This window comes from Maniola jurtina, chromosome 9 (genome assembly GCF_905333055.1).
Source record: "Maniola jurtina chromosome 9, ilManJurt1.1, whole genome shotgun sequence".
Lineage (NCBI taxonomy): Eukaryota > Metazoa > Arthropoda > Insecta > Lepidoptera > Nymphalidae > Maniola > Maniola jurtina.
In genome coordinates, this window is record NC_060037.1 from 13,369,895 (window position 1) to 13,386,668 (window position 16,774).

General features: G+C 37.2%; 1 protein-coding gene across 2 annotated transcripts in view; it reads left to right on the forward strand.

Moving 5' to 3' along the window:
* Positions 1 to 16,774, forward strand: part of LOC123868155 (facilitated trehalose transporter Tret1) — a 49,594-nt gene that overhangs the window by 10,162 nt on the left and 22,658 nt on the right. Inside the window, exon 1 of one of the 2 annotated variants that reach the window (XM_045910546.1) lies at positions 1,056 to 1,414. The exons of the other annotated variant lie outside the window; for it this stretch is intronic. Coding sequence (XP_045766502.1) covers positions 1,340 to 1,414 — 75 coding nt within the window. The 5' untranslated portion in view covers positions 1,056 to 1,339. Of the gene's footprint in view, positions 1 to 1,055; positions 1,415 to 16,774 lie in introns of those variants that run through there. 2 annotated transcript variants of the gene reach the window in all.

Genomic DNA, 16,774 nt, shown 5'->3' on the forward strand with positions numbered 1-16,774 from the left:
GGTGGTCAATGATACAATATTCCATTCCATCCGCCTGTATGCGTCCACAGCTGGACATAGGCCTTTCCAAGAGCGCGCCACCAAACACTGTCCTCTGCCTTCCTCATCCACCAACTCCCCGCCACCTTCTTCAGGTCACCGGCCCAGCGGGCTGGAGGTCACCCCACACTGCGCTTACTGGTATGTACGGCGGTCTCCACTCCAGAACAAGTCTGCCCCATCGGCCAATGATACAATAGTAAAACTTTAATTTATTATATTTTCTTTAGCTTTTCCATAAGCTAACGGTAAAAATGCTATTAGCTGGTCAAGCTACAATTTTCCTAGCGTGAATGACCTTTGAAGGTTAGCGTCGCACGATTTACCTTGTGCCTCTACATTTCTCTACTCCGGTTCTACTTCACTTAATTATTATTGATTCCTATATGTACAAATTATAACAATTCCGACCATCAAAAGGAGTACAAATAGTACCTACTTTGAATAAATGATTTTGACTTTGACTTTGACGAACTTAATAAGGTGTAACACTCGGGAATGTAGGTAGCCATTCTATCAGTGAAAGAATTTTCCACATCGGGACGTTAGTTTTGGAGATTACCGGCTACATGCAAACTTTACCTCTATACTGTTAGTGTAGCAGTAAATTAAAGGTAATTGTGGGAATCTTAGCTTGCAGATGGGATATAAGTAAATCTGCCAAACCAATCTGTAGCTACGGGGGATGATTAGTTTCTAAGCTTCATAATATCTTTCTCTTCCACGAAATTGGAGATTTTACAATTAAGTACAATACTTTATGTATAATTAGTATTGATAAAACTAAATTAATACATTAATTGTCTACATTTATCACGATCTCGAAACTCAACCAAAAAAAAAAATCCCAGAATCCAGAAAATCAAGTCAACTAAGTAAAACTTGAAACTTAAGTACAAGAAATGTAGGCAATTTGGCTTAATTAAGCGAACCATGCGAAAAATTATTCCGGTTACTGGTTAGTGCAGTTTCAATGCTGATTATTTGGGTATAGGCACCACCACCGCGCGTCAGTTCACTTCGGTGTTACTTGCTGAACGGTTTTCCCGCGTTCTTGACTGTCACTTGGTACCTAACTTTACGCGTGAAAGTTACCATAGACTATAATCTTTTTTTTTATAAATTCAAAGGAGGTTATTTAAATGTGAAGGAGGTCTTATTTATTTATTTGCATTCAATAATTTCAAGGTTTTTTATAGTGTGCAAAGTGTGATAACGATAAATGAGCGAAGGTGTTTTATAACTTTTATTATAGAAAGGAAAATAAAACCATTTTCATTTTAAGTGGTTATTAAGGAAAATGGAAAACAACAGGCGTTACTATGACAACGGAGGCTTTGTGCGTTCGGAGAAAAATGTTCGGATGTCCAAAAAGGTATGAACTTTTCGAAGGAGCCTTATGATTTTTAAACTGTTTCAAGATAGGATTCGTGGATCGTCTCTTTAGACCACATTGACTTAGGTATATCTTAGGCAAGAGTTATATTCTTACAGTTATCTAAATAGGTATTTATTATGCTAAAATAGATATTTACAATTTACGTAGGCACATGTGCATCTTTGTATAAGAAGATCATGAAAGAAAATCATTTTGAATCCATCGAAGGTTTTCTACGAAAAAATATTTTGATATCACCCAGTGAAGCAGCAGTGTAGAACCAACCAACCAACCTCGGTTGCTATCATTCAGTGTTAGCCACTGAGTTAGCAAATCACCTAGCTGGACCAATTTAGAAAGTCCGTTTGACAGAGTTGAGAGGGTCCAATCTGCGACTTCCCACTAATTAGACCACAGCGCTCACCACTGCGCCATAGACGTCATACCTAATTGGGACCTAAAAAATTTATTTTTTATATAGGCATCCTATATAAAAAATAAATTGTTTCCTAGGAATTATTAAATAGAGGGTCTTCCAAAATTCGTGAAATTCACGTCCGCTTCCTCCGCGTGGACTTAGCTTATTAAAAATCCTGTGGGTAGATACATTTTGATTTTCAGATGTTCAGGGATAAAAGTATAATAATTCAGAGTAGGTATTCGCTATTTCCATCCCCAGCCAAATTGGTTTAGTCACTGTGGTGTGAAGGAGTAACAAACATATCCAAAAATTCAAACATTCAACATATTTATAGATATACTTAATATTATTAGTAGTAGATTTTTTTTAATAGACTGCATTTGGCTTCATTCAGTCCTGCTGCAAGTGATGAGCCTAAGATGAAGCGCGCTTGCCTAGAAGACGTCTATTCACCCTTGACTTAAAGTTAAATCCAACATGTTAAAAGTTGGGGGGGAAAACTGATGGCAGAAGAGCGTTCCATATCCTAGCGGCTCGAGTAAGAAACGAGGAAGCAAATCGCTTCGTACGTGTCCGTGGAATTTCAACTAGGTACGGAATACGGATGCAGACTTTGATGATAGCTTGCGGAACGATGGTAGAAAGGTTAAGGAGGTGAAAATGTTCTTAGGCTCACTCTCCGAATGGATGAGAGTTGAGACCATCTCTTTCAAATCATATTTTTTTCGGAACTTAATGGATATTATAAAAGACTTATTTAAAGTAATGAAAGTGTTTCATGCTAGGTCTAACCTCGTTGAGTTAGTTATCGTGGCTCCCCGTGCCTGACGGATTGTATCAATAAACTAATTAACATCATTAGGCAGGTTGGAAACCAAGGCGTGAGCTATAAATATTTACCTATATAGAAAAACTAAATAGTCTAGACTACTATTTCTAATATCAAGACGACGAATTAAAGGCGACAGGAACATAAAATATTGGCCTTATTGAAATTCTCCTTTCGTCGAATATTTTCTTGCCGCTTTTTTTCGAGTTTCTAGTAGACCATTTCTAAAACGGCGATTGGCTTAGTAATAAATCTAATTAGACGAGAAAAACGTATAGGATTAGATAAGTTTGATTCGTGGATGTGGGACTGCACGAGTTTTTTTTAAATATATAAAGCAAAAGAAAGAAGAAAAAAATATGACCAATTACTAAAAATGAACTTTAATGAAACAAAATTACAATAGAGATAGCTTAGATTAGCAATTAGTAATAAAATACAATGATTAGGTACTTATTTATAAAATGCCAATGTCGATTACATTTTTTCTTATTATTTATCAACAGCAATTGCGTTTCTATTTCTTATTTATTAACATTTCACATTATAAAATTGCGTCAGACTGAATTATTTCTTCCTACTCTTGTTTATGGCACTTTGTTTAGATTTCTCACTTCCTTATTATTTTATAAAGTAAGATTTTAATCCTGTACGGAAATGCATACGTAACTGCTGAGAAATTCTAGTCTAGTTCTAGATAGGATTATGTAATGTTAGATAAGTAGCATTAGTAGAACGTTTCCTAAAATGCAATTAAATGAATAAATAATATTAATGACTTGCGCAGTAATTTTAATGCACAATCTTTCTTGAAACACTAAAATTAAGTTCCATCCTTGGACTAATATAACATTGTTTAAAAATACTTGAATGTATATTTTTTTCTTTAATAAGATTTGGATTTAAGGTAGGCTTAACTAAAATACTTAAACTACTTATATTAAAATACGTGGGTCGAGTGGAAGTTTGAACTCAGGACTATAGTCTCTATAGGGCAATATTTGCTGGGATATTAAACCCTATAAGTTTAGTAATTTATTAAGAAACGTGATCAACAAGCTAATATATTTTTAATGATTTCAACATTAAGTTACCACAACATTTTTATGTTAATTGTTTTTTTTTTAAAGCTATTCTTTGTCACAAAACGTTACGATTTTTTTTATAGCTCACTCTATCCAAGTTAGGATTGTATTTGTTATCAAGTTTGTAAACAATACGTTGGTTGCAGTCGGCAATCACATTAGTGCATTAAATTAATTATCTGCAACGTCACGAATCATGTTCAATATACGGAGTGATTGTAGTATACCAACTGAAACCCTACAACTGATTTACTTAATTATTTGATAAGTAGTTAATTAATTGATAATAATAAATATTACGGGAAGGCCGCGTTCTGAAACTCTTTCAAATAGAACCGTTTTTCCCCCGAAGGGTAAAAAACGGATATTTAGGTTTCAGCCGTAGCTTGAACCACATGTGAGATTACCCTTCCAATATCCGTCGTCAACACCTTCTATCTCTTTCGCACACTAGGTAAATCCGTGATGTCTTGACTATACCTGTCCTTGTCTGTTATGAATGAATGGAATGCCTAGCCAGGCAGCGCGCGGTGGCCATCTTCTTCAGTACCTTGAGCAATGAGCCGGCAAGGCCTTTAGGTGTGGTTCAAGCTACGGCTGAAACCTAAATATCCGTTTTTTACCCTTCGGGGGAAAAACGGTTCTATTTAGGTGTTCGAGCCTACGCTTGAACCACATGTGAGACGTGTTTATTATCTGCCGGCGCTGCCTGACTAGTCGTAGTGCATGACACTCGATATATCAAGACTAGTGCTAAGCGTACTGTGACTCTTAATTTATGAAACGATATCTGATACAGAGAAATATAACAGTAATTCATTATTATTTACGATAACTATGAACGTTTATTACAAAATAACATAACTGTTTACCAAAATTAATTTAGATCACGACAGTACATAAGAATATAAAATATCATCAACAGAACAGACTTTCCCAAAGTTAACGTAATTGCTTTGATTGATACATGTAGTTAAGTAATGTAATATGCGTAATTGAAACATTCGATAGCGATTCATACCATTATTATTTATTAGCTACGCAATCGGCGTAAAGTTTATACTTATAATATTTGGATTGCAGCTACAGTTTGGTTTTATCTCTTTGAAATAATGGAGAAGTAAAGTGTTTCTGGATCGCCAATTTTCCCTTTCCGGAATTCCGTCAATATCACAATGCATACCAAGTACCAACCCAGTTGTAAGTCGCAACTACTGCCCTAAAGCTGCCTGCTATTGGAGATATGCCGACTTCTTTAAATAATGTTTTGATCACAGTTCGGGAGGCATTCTTGACTCTTCCCCACGTAATAATGAACAGGCTATCCAAGCACGCTGTGTTACGGCGTATCTTTGAAATAGAAATGGTTTTCTTGAACCAAAAAGACTAGATCTAATCGATTATCTGAATTGGTTTCTATCGTTTTCAGTAATCAACTTGACTGTCTGTATGATGCCGAATCAGGTTTAGAGCCAAACTTAGGCCAGAATATATTATTTTGTACCCCTTGTCTTCGAAGTCATCTTTTCCTATTGATAGAAGTGTTAAATGGTGGACTCTTCTTTTCGCAGAAAGAACAGAAGGAGCACCGAAGTGTGTATTGATACTGCAAACAGGCTCTTGTAATCAAATTGGTATGAATGTAAAAATGTTAGCAAGTCTTCTGCTGAGCATGAAGCAGATTTTTTGGCAAAGATACCTTTCAGTATTTGCCTAACCAGGGGATGAGAACTGAGCTCGGAGGAACTTACAAGGTTTCCGAAGTTTGCCGCAACCGACTTGTGAACTGCTATGGTCCTGGGCGCCAGCTTTATAACTCTTAAATAAAGGTAACACTGGTACCTAGCCAAAACTTGTGGACTAGAGTCATCTGCTAGGATGTCCCTCGATTGTACCTGCAGCATCTTAACCAGATTGGTCTATAGGTTTTCAGAAACGATAACCTCCAGATAATTCCCACAGCTTTACTGCCTCCTCTGACCAATATACTATCTGTTTGGACGTACCAACCAAGCCGCAAACTCCAAGTGTTCCAGTCATTGAAGAGCACAATTTGTGCGGAAATCTATTAGATTTTAGCGCAGGGGTGGCTTCTATTTCCTTTGGTCTAGTTCTGGTTTCCCTAATACTCTGTTCCACTGTACTTCTGACTTAAGTGGCGAACTATTCGTGGAATTAACGCTGGTGGCGGAAATATCCACCCCAAGTTATACTTTCACTGCCACTGAATGCTTCGCAAAATTGGCTCTCTGTATCGGTCAAATCTTCGCTGACTCGCTTCAGAACAACTGCTGACCTTCTCGAGGCAGAGAGATCTCTGGTATTTCATATTCCTGGGATATCACCGAGAGACCTCTTATATTGAGGTGTCATTCTGGTAAAACTCTCTCTCTCTCTTGACAACCTGTCCGCTATTCCGTTGTACAGACCCCGGTATATAACGAGATATGATGTGACAATTCATTACATCGCATAATTCTAGAATTTGTATCGCAGCATTCGAAATAACTTTGTCCATTTGGTGCCACCATGTTTGTTTATATAAACCACGCTCGTTCAATTGTCCGATTGCAACATTAGCGTTTTGTGGGAAATTTTGGGCCCTAGTGTTCGAAGGACTTCGTATACACCCCATAATTCCTTTAGGTTGCACAGGTGACGACTGTTTGCTATGGCACCCCAGTCTTTCTCTGCTGCATCTTCTAGTATCAGTAGTAGCATCTGTAGTAACAAAGATTGATGGATCTTGATAATGGATCGGTAATGTTTTGTGCATATGTTTTAGCCACCATTCCAGATGTTCTTGCACAGCATCTGGAATCGGATGCCTCTGATGCGGCCGAGTTGTTTTAGTAAGCGAGATGATTTCTGAATTAGGTGGCAACGAAGTCGACCCAGAGGGACTGTGATTGATGCGAAATTTAGTTTGTCCAGATTTATTCTTTATTTATTTATTTGCATTCATGTCTTACATCATAAAACATATTTACTTATATTACTACACATACATATTTACTTTGGTATTGTGCCGACTCCATCGAGCTTTTTCTTGGAGATCCTGACTTCAACACTTCTGAAACTGTTGCATTTTCGGTGTCGAAACACCCTTTCACATTCAAATTCAAAATATTTTTATTCAATTAGACTTTTACAAGTACTTTTGAACCATCAATGGTTGAGTTTCGATGAGTGTTCCAGGTAATACCCGGATATTCTATGCTGAACGAAGCCTTGATCGAAGGTTTCGTTTGATTGATCTGCCATCCCAGGCTATTTAAATATTCCGTAGCAATTGTAACTTGTTGTTCCAGGATTATCGGATCTTAGTCAATAAACAGAAAATCGTCGAGATATACTATTACCCGGATGACTTTTTGACGAATCTGCTGGCCCACCCAGTTCGTAATATTGACAAACGCTGAAGGGGCACTCGCTAATCCGAAAGGTAGACAAGTCATCTCGTATATTTTCTCCTGTTACAAGAGTGACAAGTATCGACGATGATTTTGATTGGTGGGCACATGAAAATATGCCTTCGAAAGGTCGGTTCATCATGAAATCTCCTTTACCCAAATGAATCTATTGCTGCGTTATCAGGAAAAATTTCAGGGCTAAAATATAATCGTTGAGCCTTCTCAAGTTGAGTATCGGCCCATGACCTCCATCTGTCTTTTTCCTCAGGAACATTGCTGACAAGAAACCTGACTGATGTAAGGTCCGGGATTTTAACATTCCCGTATTTCTACAGGCATTTCTGCAGATGCCTGTGTCTGATAACTCTGAGCGTTTATTCGAGAAAATTTCGCTAAGGGGAAAGTATTCTTGAACGGAATTCTGTAGCCATTTAATATATTTAAAAGGTTCACTGGCGCCTTTTCCCACAGATTCACGAAATAGGCTAGGCATCCTGCGGTGAGGAAGTCATTTCCCTCCTTTCCCCTGCTATGTTGCGTAAGGAAAGGGTCTTTAATGACTCCCCCTATGTTATACGGCGGATCTCTTTTAGTGGTGTTTCGTGAATTACGAAATCTATAGTGAGCCGGTTGAGAGGTTTTCGGTTTCGCCGTTTTGTTCGTGTATGCCTTTTCTTTATTAGGAAAGAGTTTATGCATACCTTCCCACTCTTTTACGACCTCTGTTAGGGATTCTTCTTTGAACAGATGAGTTCCTGATGGGGGGAGGGGGGATATTGTGCAGGTTACCCCTGAACTAATAGGTTTATGGGTCTCTCTCTGTTTTATTATTTCTGCTCAATGATCACATACGTATCGCAGAAGGGCATTCGAGTTTTCCCTGAATTCGGAATTTGCTGCAACAAAATCGCGGCCCACCACATTTTTCTAGAATCTCAACTGATTCCCAACTGAAGTTATTGGTGCCAACTGCCCAGAGATTGTTAGGTTTTAAAGAAGTAAATACTGTTGTCGCTTGGAACTACTTTTGGGCGTCCCATATCTCACGTTACAGCAACTAGTCTTACCTAGTCTATGGCAACTCAAACCATGCTTTACGGCCGGAGGATCTGCTTGCGCAACCTTAGGTTCTTGTTCTACGGTGGTTGGCGCAAAATCAAAAACGGTGAGATTAATGTTCTTGTCTTCCGTCAAACTCGCTAGTTCCTCTGCGATTCAGCAACTCTTCTTCGAAGATTATCTTCTTCAGTTTCGCGGGTTGTTAGACCAATGGGGAGAAGCTTCGCTTCCCTGGACCTGGTCGTTTTCTTCCTCTTCTGATTGTGTACTGTCCGGCAGAGAGTCATATGAGTTATTAAGAATTAAGATCCTCTTTAAGGACTGGTACTTGTCCGACGCAACGCTCTGCTGCTGGTTTTGTGTAATAGTTATGATATATTTGTTTTGCTCTGTCTGCGAGCTAAGTACATTAGTAACAATGACATTTACCGACTCATCACGGAAGCGAAATGTTCGCCACTACCTTGCGTTGGTGTGTCATAGGACTGTGAACGAGCAGATGAGCTCAAGACGTTTGTGCAAGCTCTACACTTTGCTGCGCTATGATGCACTTCGGCAGAAATCACCAACGATCGTTTCGTAGCCGTAGAGGGGCATCTTATTTCCGTTTGTAGACTGAAATGCTCCAACTCTGAAGAAGCTTCCCGCTTTTTTTTTTTTTTTGTGTTTCAGCTTTAGCTTCCTTACAGTGCTCATAAAGGCATCATAGTAAGAGGAAAGTATTTTCCCCATTAAGTTGTGTGGTGCATAGAGAAGAGCTCTTTCCAGAGGCCATTTGACATTACTTGTAGATGGGTTGAAAACTCGTGCTAGATCTACTGTAGGAATGGCAAGCCTTAGCTTTGCCTCCATTACTGCCGGGCCTTGGTTGCCCCCAAACCATATGCGTCGCGTAAGCGTAGGCGCAGCGCATACCAATGTATGTATGGAATTGTATGAGACATGGCATACCACTTGCGTGGCGTGAATCGTTCGCGTAGACGCAATGCGTGCAGTTATGCCTACGGATTGACGCGCGTCACTACGCACGTGTCACGTGTACGTGCTTGGTGTTTTTATCTTCTACGCAATGTAGGTACTGCAGCAAGGAATCCCATTGACGTTAGTTCGCCCATGGTTCTGGAATTAGATGCGCAATTCAGTGATCTCGTCATTTCATAGAACACATTTAGTTTATCAGTGCTGCATTTTGTGAGACAATGGTCGTCACACTAAACGGAATGACATCACAGTCGATACGACAGCCGTCTTTTCAGTTGAGACGACGCCGCCGTCCCATTTGATGCGACACGTGTGACGCGTCGCCTGAATTGGGACGTCCCGTCGTACCACCGATGCGACGGCCGCCTCATTCTAGGCGACACCCGCCGCCGTCTCGAACGAGGCGTCGGCCGTCGCGTCGTGCCATTTTAAGGTATTTACGAGTAATATGTGACTCGTTCGTCGCTGGGCCTTATGGCGCCGAGCGGTAAAATATTATCAACAATGGGCTTGAAAGCGCCGATCGGATAGTGCGCGTAATAATAATTACTTGAGTGACGTGTTGACTTCACGAATATCGAAAGCGTACTGAAGAAGATGGCCACCGCGCGCTGCCTGGCTAGGCATTCCATTCATTCATAACAGACAAGGACAGGTATAGTCAAGACATCACGGATTTACCTAGTGTGCGAAAGAGATAGAAGGTGTTGACGACGGATATTGGAAGGGTAATCTCACATGTGGTTCAAGCGTAGGCTCGAACACCTAAATCTCTTTATTTTTTCTAAGATAATGTCTGTAATTAATATTATTGAAGGTACGGGATTGTTTTCTTAAAGATACCGAGAGATAATAATTATTGAGATATTTTTTGCTTTAATTACCATAGTATACCATAATATCACTGAATAATAATTTCCACATCCATAACTTTATACCTTAAGGTAGCTAGTTTAGCTACCTTGTAGCATTATAATTTATATGGACTCGATTTTCTGACACACAACTATTCCTTTTTCAATTTAGCTTTAGACCTCTAATTGGCTAAGCCGTTAAAGCTAGTGAAACTTAGCATGTAGGTACCACATTAAAAAGTCGTTAAGATTTTGCAATGTAAAACTGACCTACCTACTACCTACCTACTACTTGTACGTTCATTTAATATCTACTGTTATTTTGTGCTTTGCTAACGGTCCCAAATGCCAATAATTGACATTACCCATTTTATATTTTTTGCCTGCTGTAATTATGGCGAATCTTGCCTAGGAAGTTTACTATATAATATAATAATATAATGTGTGTGTAAGTCTGTTGCTTAGCACAATGAGAACAGTTAGACATATCAGGGATCATTAATAAAAATAGGCATTGTACACTGGCGCAGGTTTAGCCATTGGGCTAAGTAAGCGCCGGTTTTTAGGCCATTTAATTTTATCACCTGATCAATTTAATGGATTTAAATACTTAAGTTACACTGGATGAAAAAGGCTTTAGTAATTATGTGATTAAGTTTAACAAAACGCGCTGTAATCGGAAAAACATTAACTACTTAGGTACTTATTATGTAGATACGACTGACTATACTCCAGTGAGATCAACAATGAAATTTTCCAAGCAGGCCTTGGAAACCGCTTCTAAAGTAAATACGAAGTAGAAACTTGACGATGTATTTTCTATGCAAAATAAGCGGTCACATTAAACTGATGGCATCTTAGCATATTGCAATAAGAAAATGATGTTTATGTAGCAATGCTTACCTAACCGCACCAGTATGGTTTGAAGGTGTGTACTTAATTCTAGGAATAGTTCTAGATAATACATAGAAACTTAGTAATCGTAGCTACCTATTGAATCTACTGAAAAAAAAAACTTGTAGGAGCACAATTTGCGTAAAATTTTATCAAACGTCTACGTCATAGTTGATGGGCATCGTCTAGTCAATATCAACGTCATAGTTGATAGGCCTCGTCTAGTCAATATCAACGTTATAGTTGATGGGCATCGCTTAGTTCGAAATAAATGATAGTAAAAAGACGTAAATATTTTTTTCACAAAAGGCCAGTAGAACCGGACAGCGCGTCGCAAAGCCACCATGAACTTGGTAATGCAACTGGGTTTTACAAAAGGTTAGCGTGAGACGTGAAATTCTATAAATTGCTATGTCATACTTACATGCTAATTTGTTATAACTTGTAATGTTAAATCTTAATTTATGATTATAATTTTGTAAATACTTACTTTGTTTTGTTTTATTCTTCTGAATAAATCTTTTTCTTTTTGTTATTTTACATTAAAATGATGAATTAAATGAAAATGTAATTTATTCTTATTTCCTGAATATTAGCTGAGTACATAGGATGTTCAAAATAATAACATTATAACTAACTATACGCGACCTTCATATTCTACTACATTACATGCAAAATATATTCAAGACTCATCAAGCAAGAAAATGGACTCGAAGCTTAGATAGACGAAATTAGGAATTTAAGTCCCTGTTTATCAAATGCTTGAAATAGCTTAAAGCTAAAAGTAAGAATAAAAAATATACTTTATTACATTAACTTAAGGGTTAAAAGTTAATATCAGCAGATGAGGACACGATTATGAGTAACTAATAATTAATATTAATAAGTGCCAAACTGTCACGAAACTCCAGTCACGTAAGGTCAACACTTCTGTTGCATTGTCAATGGCCTGTGCGACCAATGCCAAGGTCCTATGTTGGACTTCGTCTGTGGTGGCGTTTGCCGGCGCGCGTGTTGTGACTTTTTGGAGTGTTTTTTTTGTTAAAACTGACTGGAAAGCGCTCTAAGGGGGTACCGTGCGTATGTCGGCGAGCGCCGGTACAGACGGGGTCCATACTTGTATAGTTTAGCTAACTTGTTACAAATAACTACAAACTTGACATTGGCTAATCATTGTAAAAGCCAGACGAGAGAAAAAAAAAAAAGGTCCTATGTTGGTTTTGTTTTGCGAGTTTTGGCTCGTGCTGTTATTATAATTAGTTCCTGAGAAGAAGTTGCCGTGTTAATGTGCCTAATTGATGGTTTTAAAAAATAATTTTTGAAAAGAGCAAATTTTCAGATTTTATTATTAGGATTTTAATGAAAGTACTATTTTTGTGAAAGAGGCTTTTTAATCAGTTTTATTATAGACACAAAATCCGTGCGTGAAGGCGTCCATGTTGGGAAGGAAGAAGGACCATAGATTAAAAATGTGTAGACATAGTGACTGTTCCACAGAGTAGGCATTGTCTATTGATACAATATATTCTAACACCCCCCTTCAATGCTTACTTTATTATTAAAAATTTAGATACCTCCCAACATTTACACATTAATTAACAAAAATATACTTTACACACATACCTTAACAAAAATCGAAAAGCTAAGTTACATTTTGAAACAGACCAAAAAAAATTCCAAATGATTAAAACCTTTAAAATTATATTATCAGGTGGACCATACATGAAAACTTATGCAACACATTTTTAGACAAAGCTTTTGTAAACATATCAGCCACCTGATGTTCAGTTTTTACATATTTCAAACAAATTCTACCTTTATTGACAAGTTCCCTTATATAATGATACCTTATATCTATATGTTTAAGCCTTTTTATACATGTGGTGCTTGCAACTGTAATAGCAGACTGATTTTCACAATACATTATTATCTTATCAGTATTAATATCAAAATCTTGACACAAGTTTTGCAACCAGCATGCTTCGCTTGCTGCCATGCTTAATGCTATGTACTCTGATTCCGTAGAAGAGAGACTCACTGAACTTTGTTTCTTAGAACACCATGAAATTAAGCAATTGGAATACATAAAACAATAGCCGGTGGTGGATTTTCTATCTTGCAAGTCTCCTCCCCAGTCAGCATCACAGTAGCCTATCAATGACGCATCATTACATTTGTATACTAACTTATAATTTAAAGAATATTTTACATATCTCAAAACACGCTTTAAAGAGCTTAACAAAGCAGTATTTGCTCTGTTTTGGAACCTAGAAAGTATAGAAATTGACACACATAGGTCTGGTCTTGTTCCTAAGACTGCATACATTAGACTACCTATTATCTGTCTACACTGATTTTCAATATTTTTATCACAACACTCTTTATTTTCCAATATTTTTGTATTAAAGTTTTGATCAATAGGGGTAGATATCGGTTTACAATCTTGCATGTTAAATTTTCTTAATACACTTTCTAAATAACGTTTTTGATTTAATTCAGTAATACCAGAATCTAAATTTTGCTTAACATTGATACCTAGAAAGTCTGACACTAAACCTAAGTCTTTCATGCTAAATTCTTTATTTAATAATAACTTAAAATCTGATATTTGTTTTTCATTACTTCCAAAAATCAACAAATCATCTACATATAGAAGAACATACATTTTATCTTTACTATCACACTTTGTATATAAACATGAGTCACATTGTGACCTTTTAAACCCAATTTTAGAAATTGTAGAGTTGAATTTTTGGTTCCAGCTTTTAGGTGACTTTTTGAGACCGTATAACGACTTATTTAGCTTAACTATATTTTTATCCCCACTATAAGCCCCATCAGGTAACTTTATAAACACCTTTTCATCAATTTCCCCATACAGAAAAGCCCCAGTAACATCCATTTGATATATAGGTAATTTACACTGAGTTGCTACTGCGGTAAATAACCTGAAAGTTGACAGCTTTGCCACGGGTGCATAAATATCATTTAAATCCATTAAATCAGTTTGCTCAAAGCCTCTAGCCACAAGCCTCGCTTTATATTGGATAGTATTACCTGATTTCTTCGTTCTGAAAACCCATTTACTGCTTATAGCGTTAGCATTTTGAGGTAAATCACAAAATTCCCAAGTATTGTTATTTTTTAATGTCTCTAACTCCCTATCAATAGCTTTTTGCCAACTACTAGCATCCTGCCTACACATAGCCTCTTTGTATGTAGTAGGTATTTCATCTACAGAAGAAACATTATTACACCTGAAAAAAGAGGTTTTCTTACGGATACGCTTAGGTTTATCTTGTGTATAGACCACAGTGTCATTTTCACTACTCCCACTTTGACTTTCAACCTCATACATACTTTCTTGTTCATCACGCAAGTTTTCTTCACACACAGTACTAGACTTTGATTCTAAGTTATCACTATGAGTGCTTTCTACATACACAGTTTCTTCATGTACTTGTGAAGACTGTTTTTCTTCAGAAAATGAACTTTTCATGAACACTACATCACGCCTAATGTCAACCGTGTTTTTGAATGAGAAATATATTCTATAACCCTTAACATTCTCACTGTAACCCACTAATATACCTTTTTCGCCTTTTGAGTCCCACTTCTTTCTTTTTTCTTTAGGAATATGGGCATAAACAGGTGTGCCGAAGATTTTTAAAGAATTTATATCAAACTTTTTGTTAGACCACAACTCATAAGGAGTTTTATCTTTTATAGTACTTTTACCTGTTCTATTTAAAACATATGCAGCTGTATTAACTGCCTCTGCCCACAAATATTTAGGTAACTTCTTAGCGCACAGCATAGTTCTAGCCGCTTCAATTAAAGTTCTATTTTCCCGTTCTGCCTTACCATTTTGCTCAGGACTATATGGCACTGTTTGTTGATGAATAATACCACGTTTATGAAACAATTGAGCTACATCTTTGTTCAAAAACTCTAACCCGTTGTCACTTCTAAAATATTTAACTTTATTTCCCGTTTCATTTTCAGATTTATTTAAAAAATTCTCTATACAGATCTTAACTTCATCCTTCCCTTTCAAAAAATACACACTCCTATAGTTAGAATAATCATCCTTGAAAACAACAAAATACCTTGCACCTCCAAGCGACGTTTATTCCATAGGGCCACAAACATCAGCATGAATTAACTCACAAGTTTTGGTTGTTTTTATCTCACTACTTGGAAAGGGTAAACGATGGATTTTGCCCTCTAAGCAACTTTCACACTGTTCTTGCACACTACTTGCACCCTCAATGCAAATGTTATTATTTTTTAACACCTCTTTGACATAGGTCATGTTTTGGTGAGCAAGTTTTTGATGCCACTCATTTAAGTCTGTATTATTTTGCACCATATTTATTTCACTACATTTATAACGAAAATCTAAATAATAAAGGTTATCAATCCTCTTTGCAATAGCAGACACTTGGTTTTTCTTGTAAAATTTACATGAATTTTCATCTGTCACCATGACATAACCTTTAGACGTAACACATTTTACAGAAAACAAATTAGTTTTTAAGTCGGGGACATACAAAACATTATCTATGGTCGAGTCGACCCATACTTTACCATTATATACTTGTGCCATTAAACTGCCTGACCCTAACACTTTAATAGGTGTGCCATCTCCTAGCATTACAAATTTATTTGTCATATCAGTAAAAGAAATGAACAATTCTTTATCTTTGCACATATGATCACTCGAGCCTGTGTCGACCAAAAAAGTAGATTGGTTATAATCTTTCAAAGAGTTTGAGACTACAAATGCATTGCTAGAGCTAGTACCTTGTTTATTTAGTCTAAATTTACACTGACTCTTCTTGTGACCTAATTTCCTGCAAAAATAACAGCGGAGTTCTGGCTTATTGTTACCGTAGGCATAATTTTGATTTTTCACTGGACTGTCCGTCTTCACTTTACACTCAGATTGAGAATGATTATAATTTTTAGACCGAAAACACTGAAACTTTTTACCACTATTCCTGTTAGCTGCAAAAGCTGATGCAGGCGTTGAACTCGAAGCCTCCTTCATCCTCTCCTCTTCCACGAGCAGTCGAGCAACCAAATTATCATATGTTTGTTTGTCATCCGGAGCAGACTCCCATGCTGACACAAAATGTTTGTATTTCTCTGGTAATGACATAAGCACCTTTGTGATTACAAATTTTTCTGAAATATCCTCTCCCATCTGCTTGAGATTGTTCTTAATTTCCTGGATTTTGGATAGAAAAAACGACATTTCCATACCTTCGTCGAATTTAAATTGGAAGAACCGTTGTTGGATTATGTGTATATTTGTCTCACTTTTCTGTTCATACACACTTTGAAGCTTTCTCCACATCTCAGCTGCAGAACTACAGGTTATAATATGCAACATGACGTCCTCAGTCATCCTTGTAACTAACAATGATTGAGCCTTTGCATCCTTGCTTTCCCATGAAGTTTTTTGTGTTGGATCATCGGGCTTGACGCTCTTACCCTCTACGATGTCAAACAAACCTTGCCCTCTCAGTAAAACTGATGTTTGAAATTTCCAAATGTTCCAATTTTTTGGACCCTCCAGTTTACATACCGTGCCTTGAGCCACTGGTATAATAGTTGTGTTTTCCATCTTACAGCTTGCTCCAACCAACTTGATTGTAATAATTGACTTCCTACCTTGAACAGGCAGTATTTGCAGAGATAATTCCGTACCTCGCCGACCGCGCCGCAATGGCCGCCACGCGTTTTTTCAAGTTGTAATATTTCACAATAAATAGTAATCAATGCAAAATCAAAATAGATTACGTGGCTGGGCCGC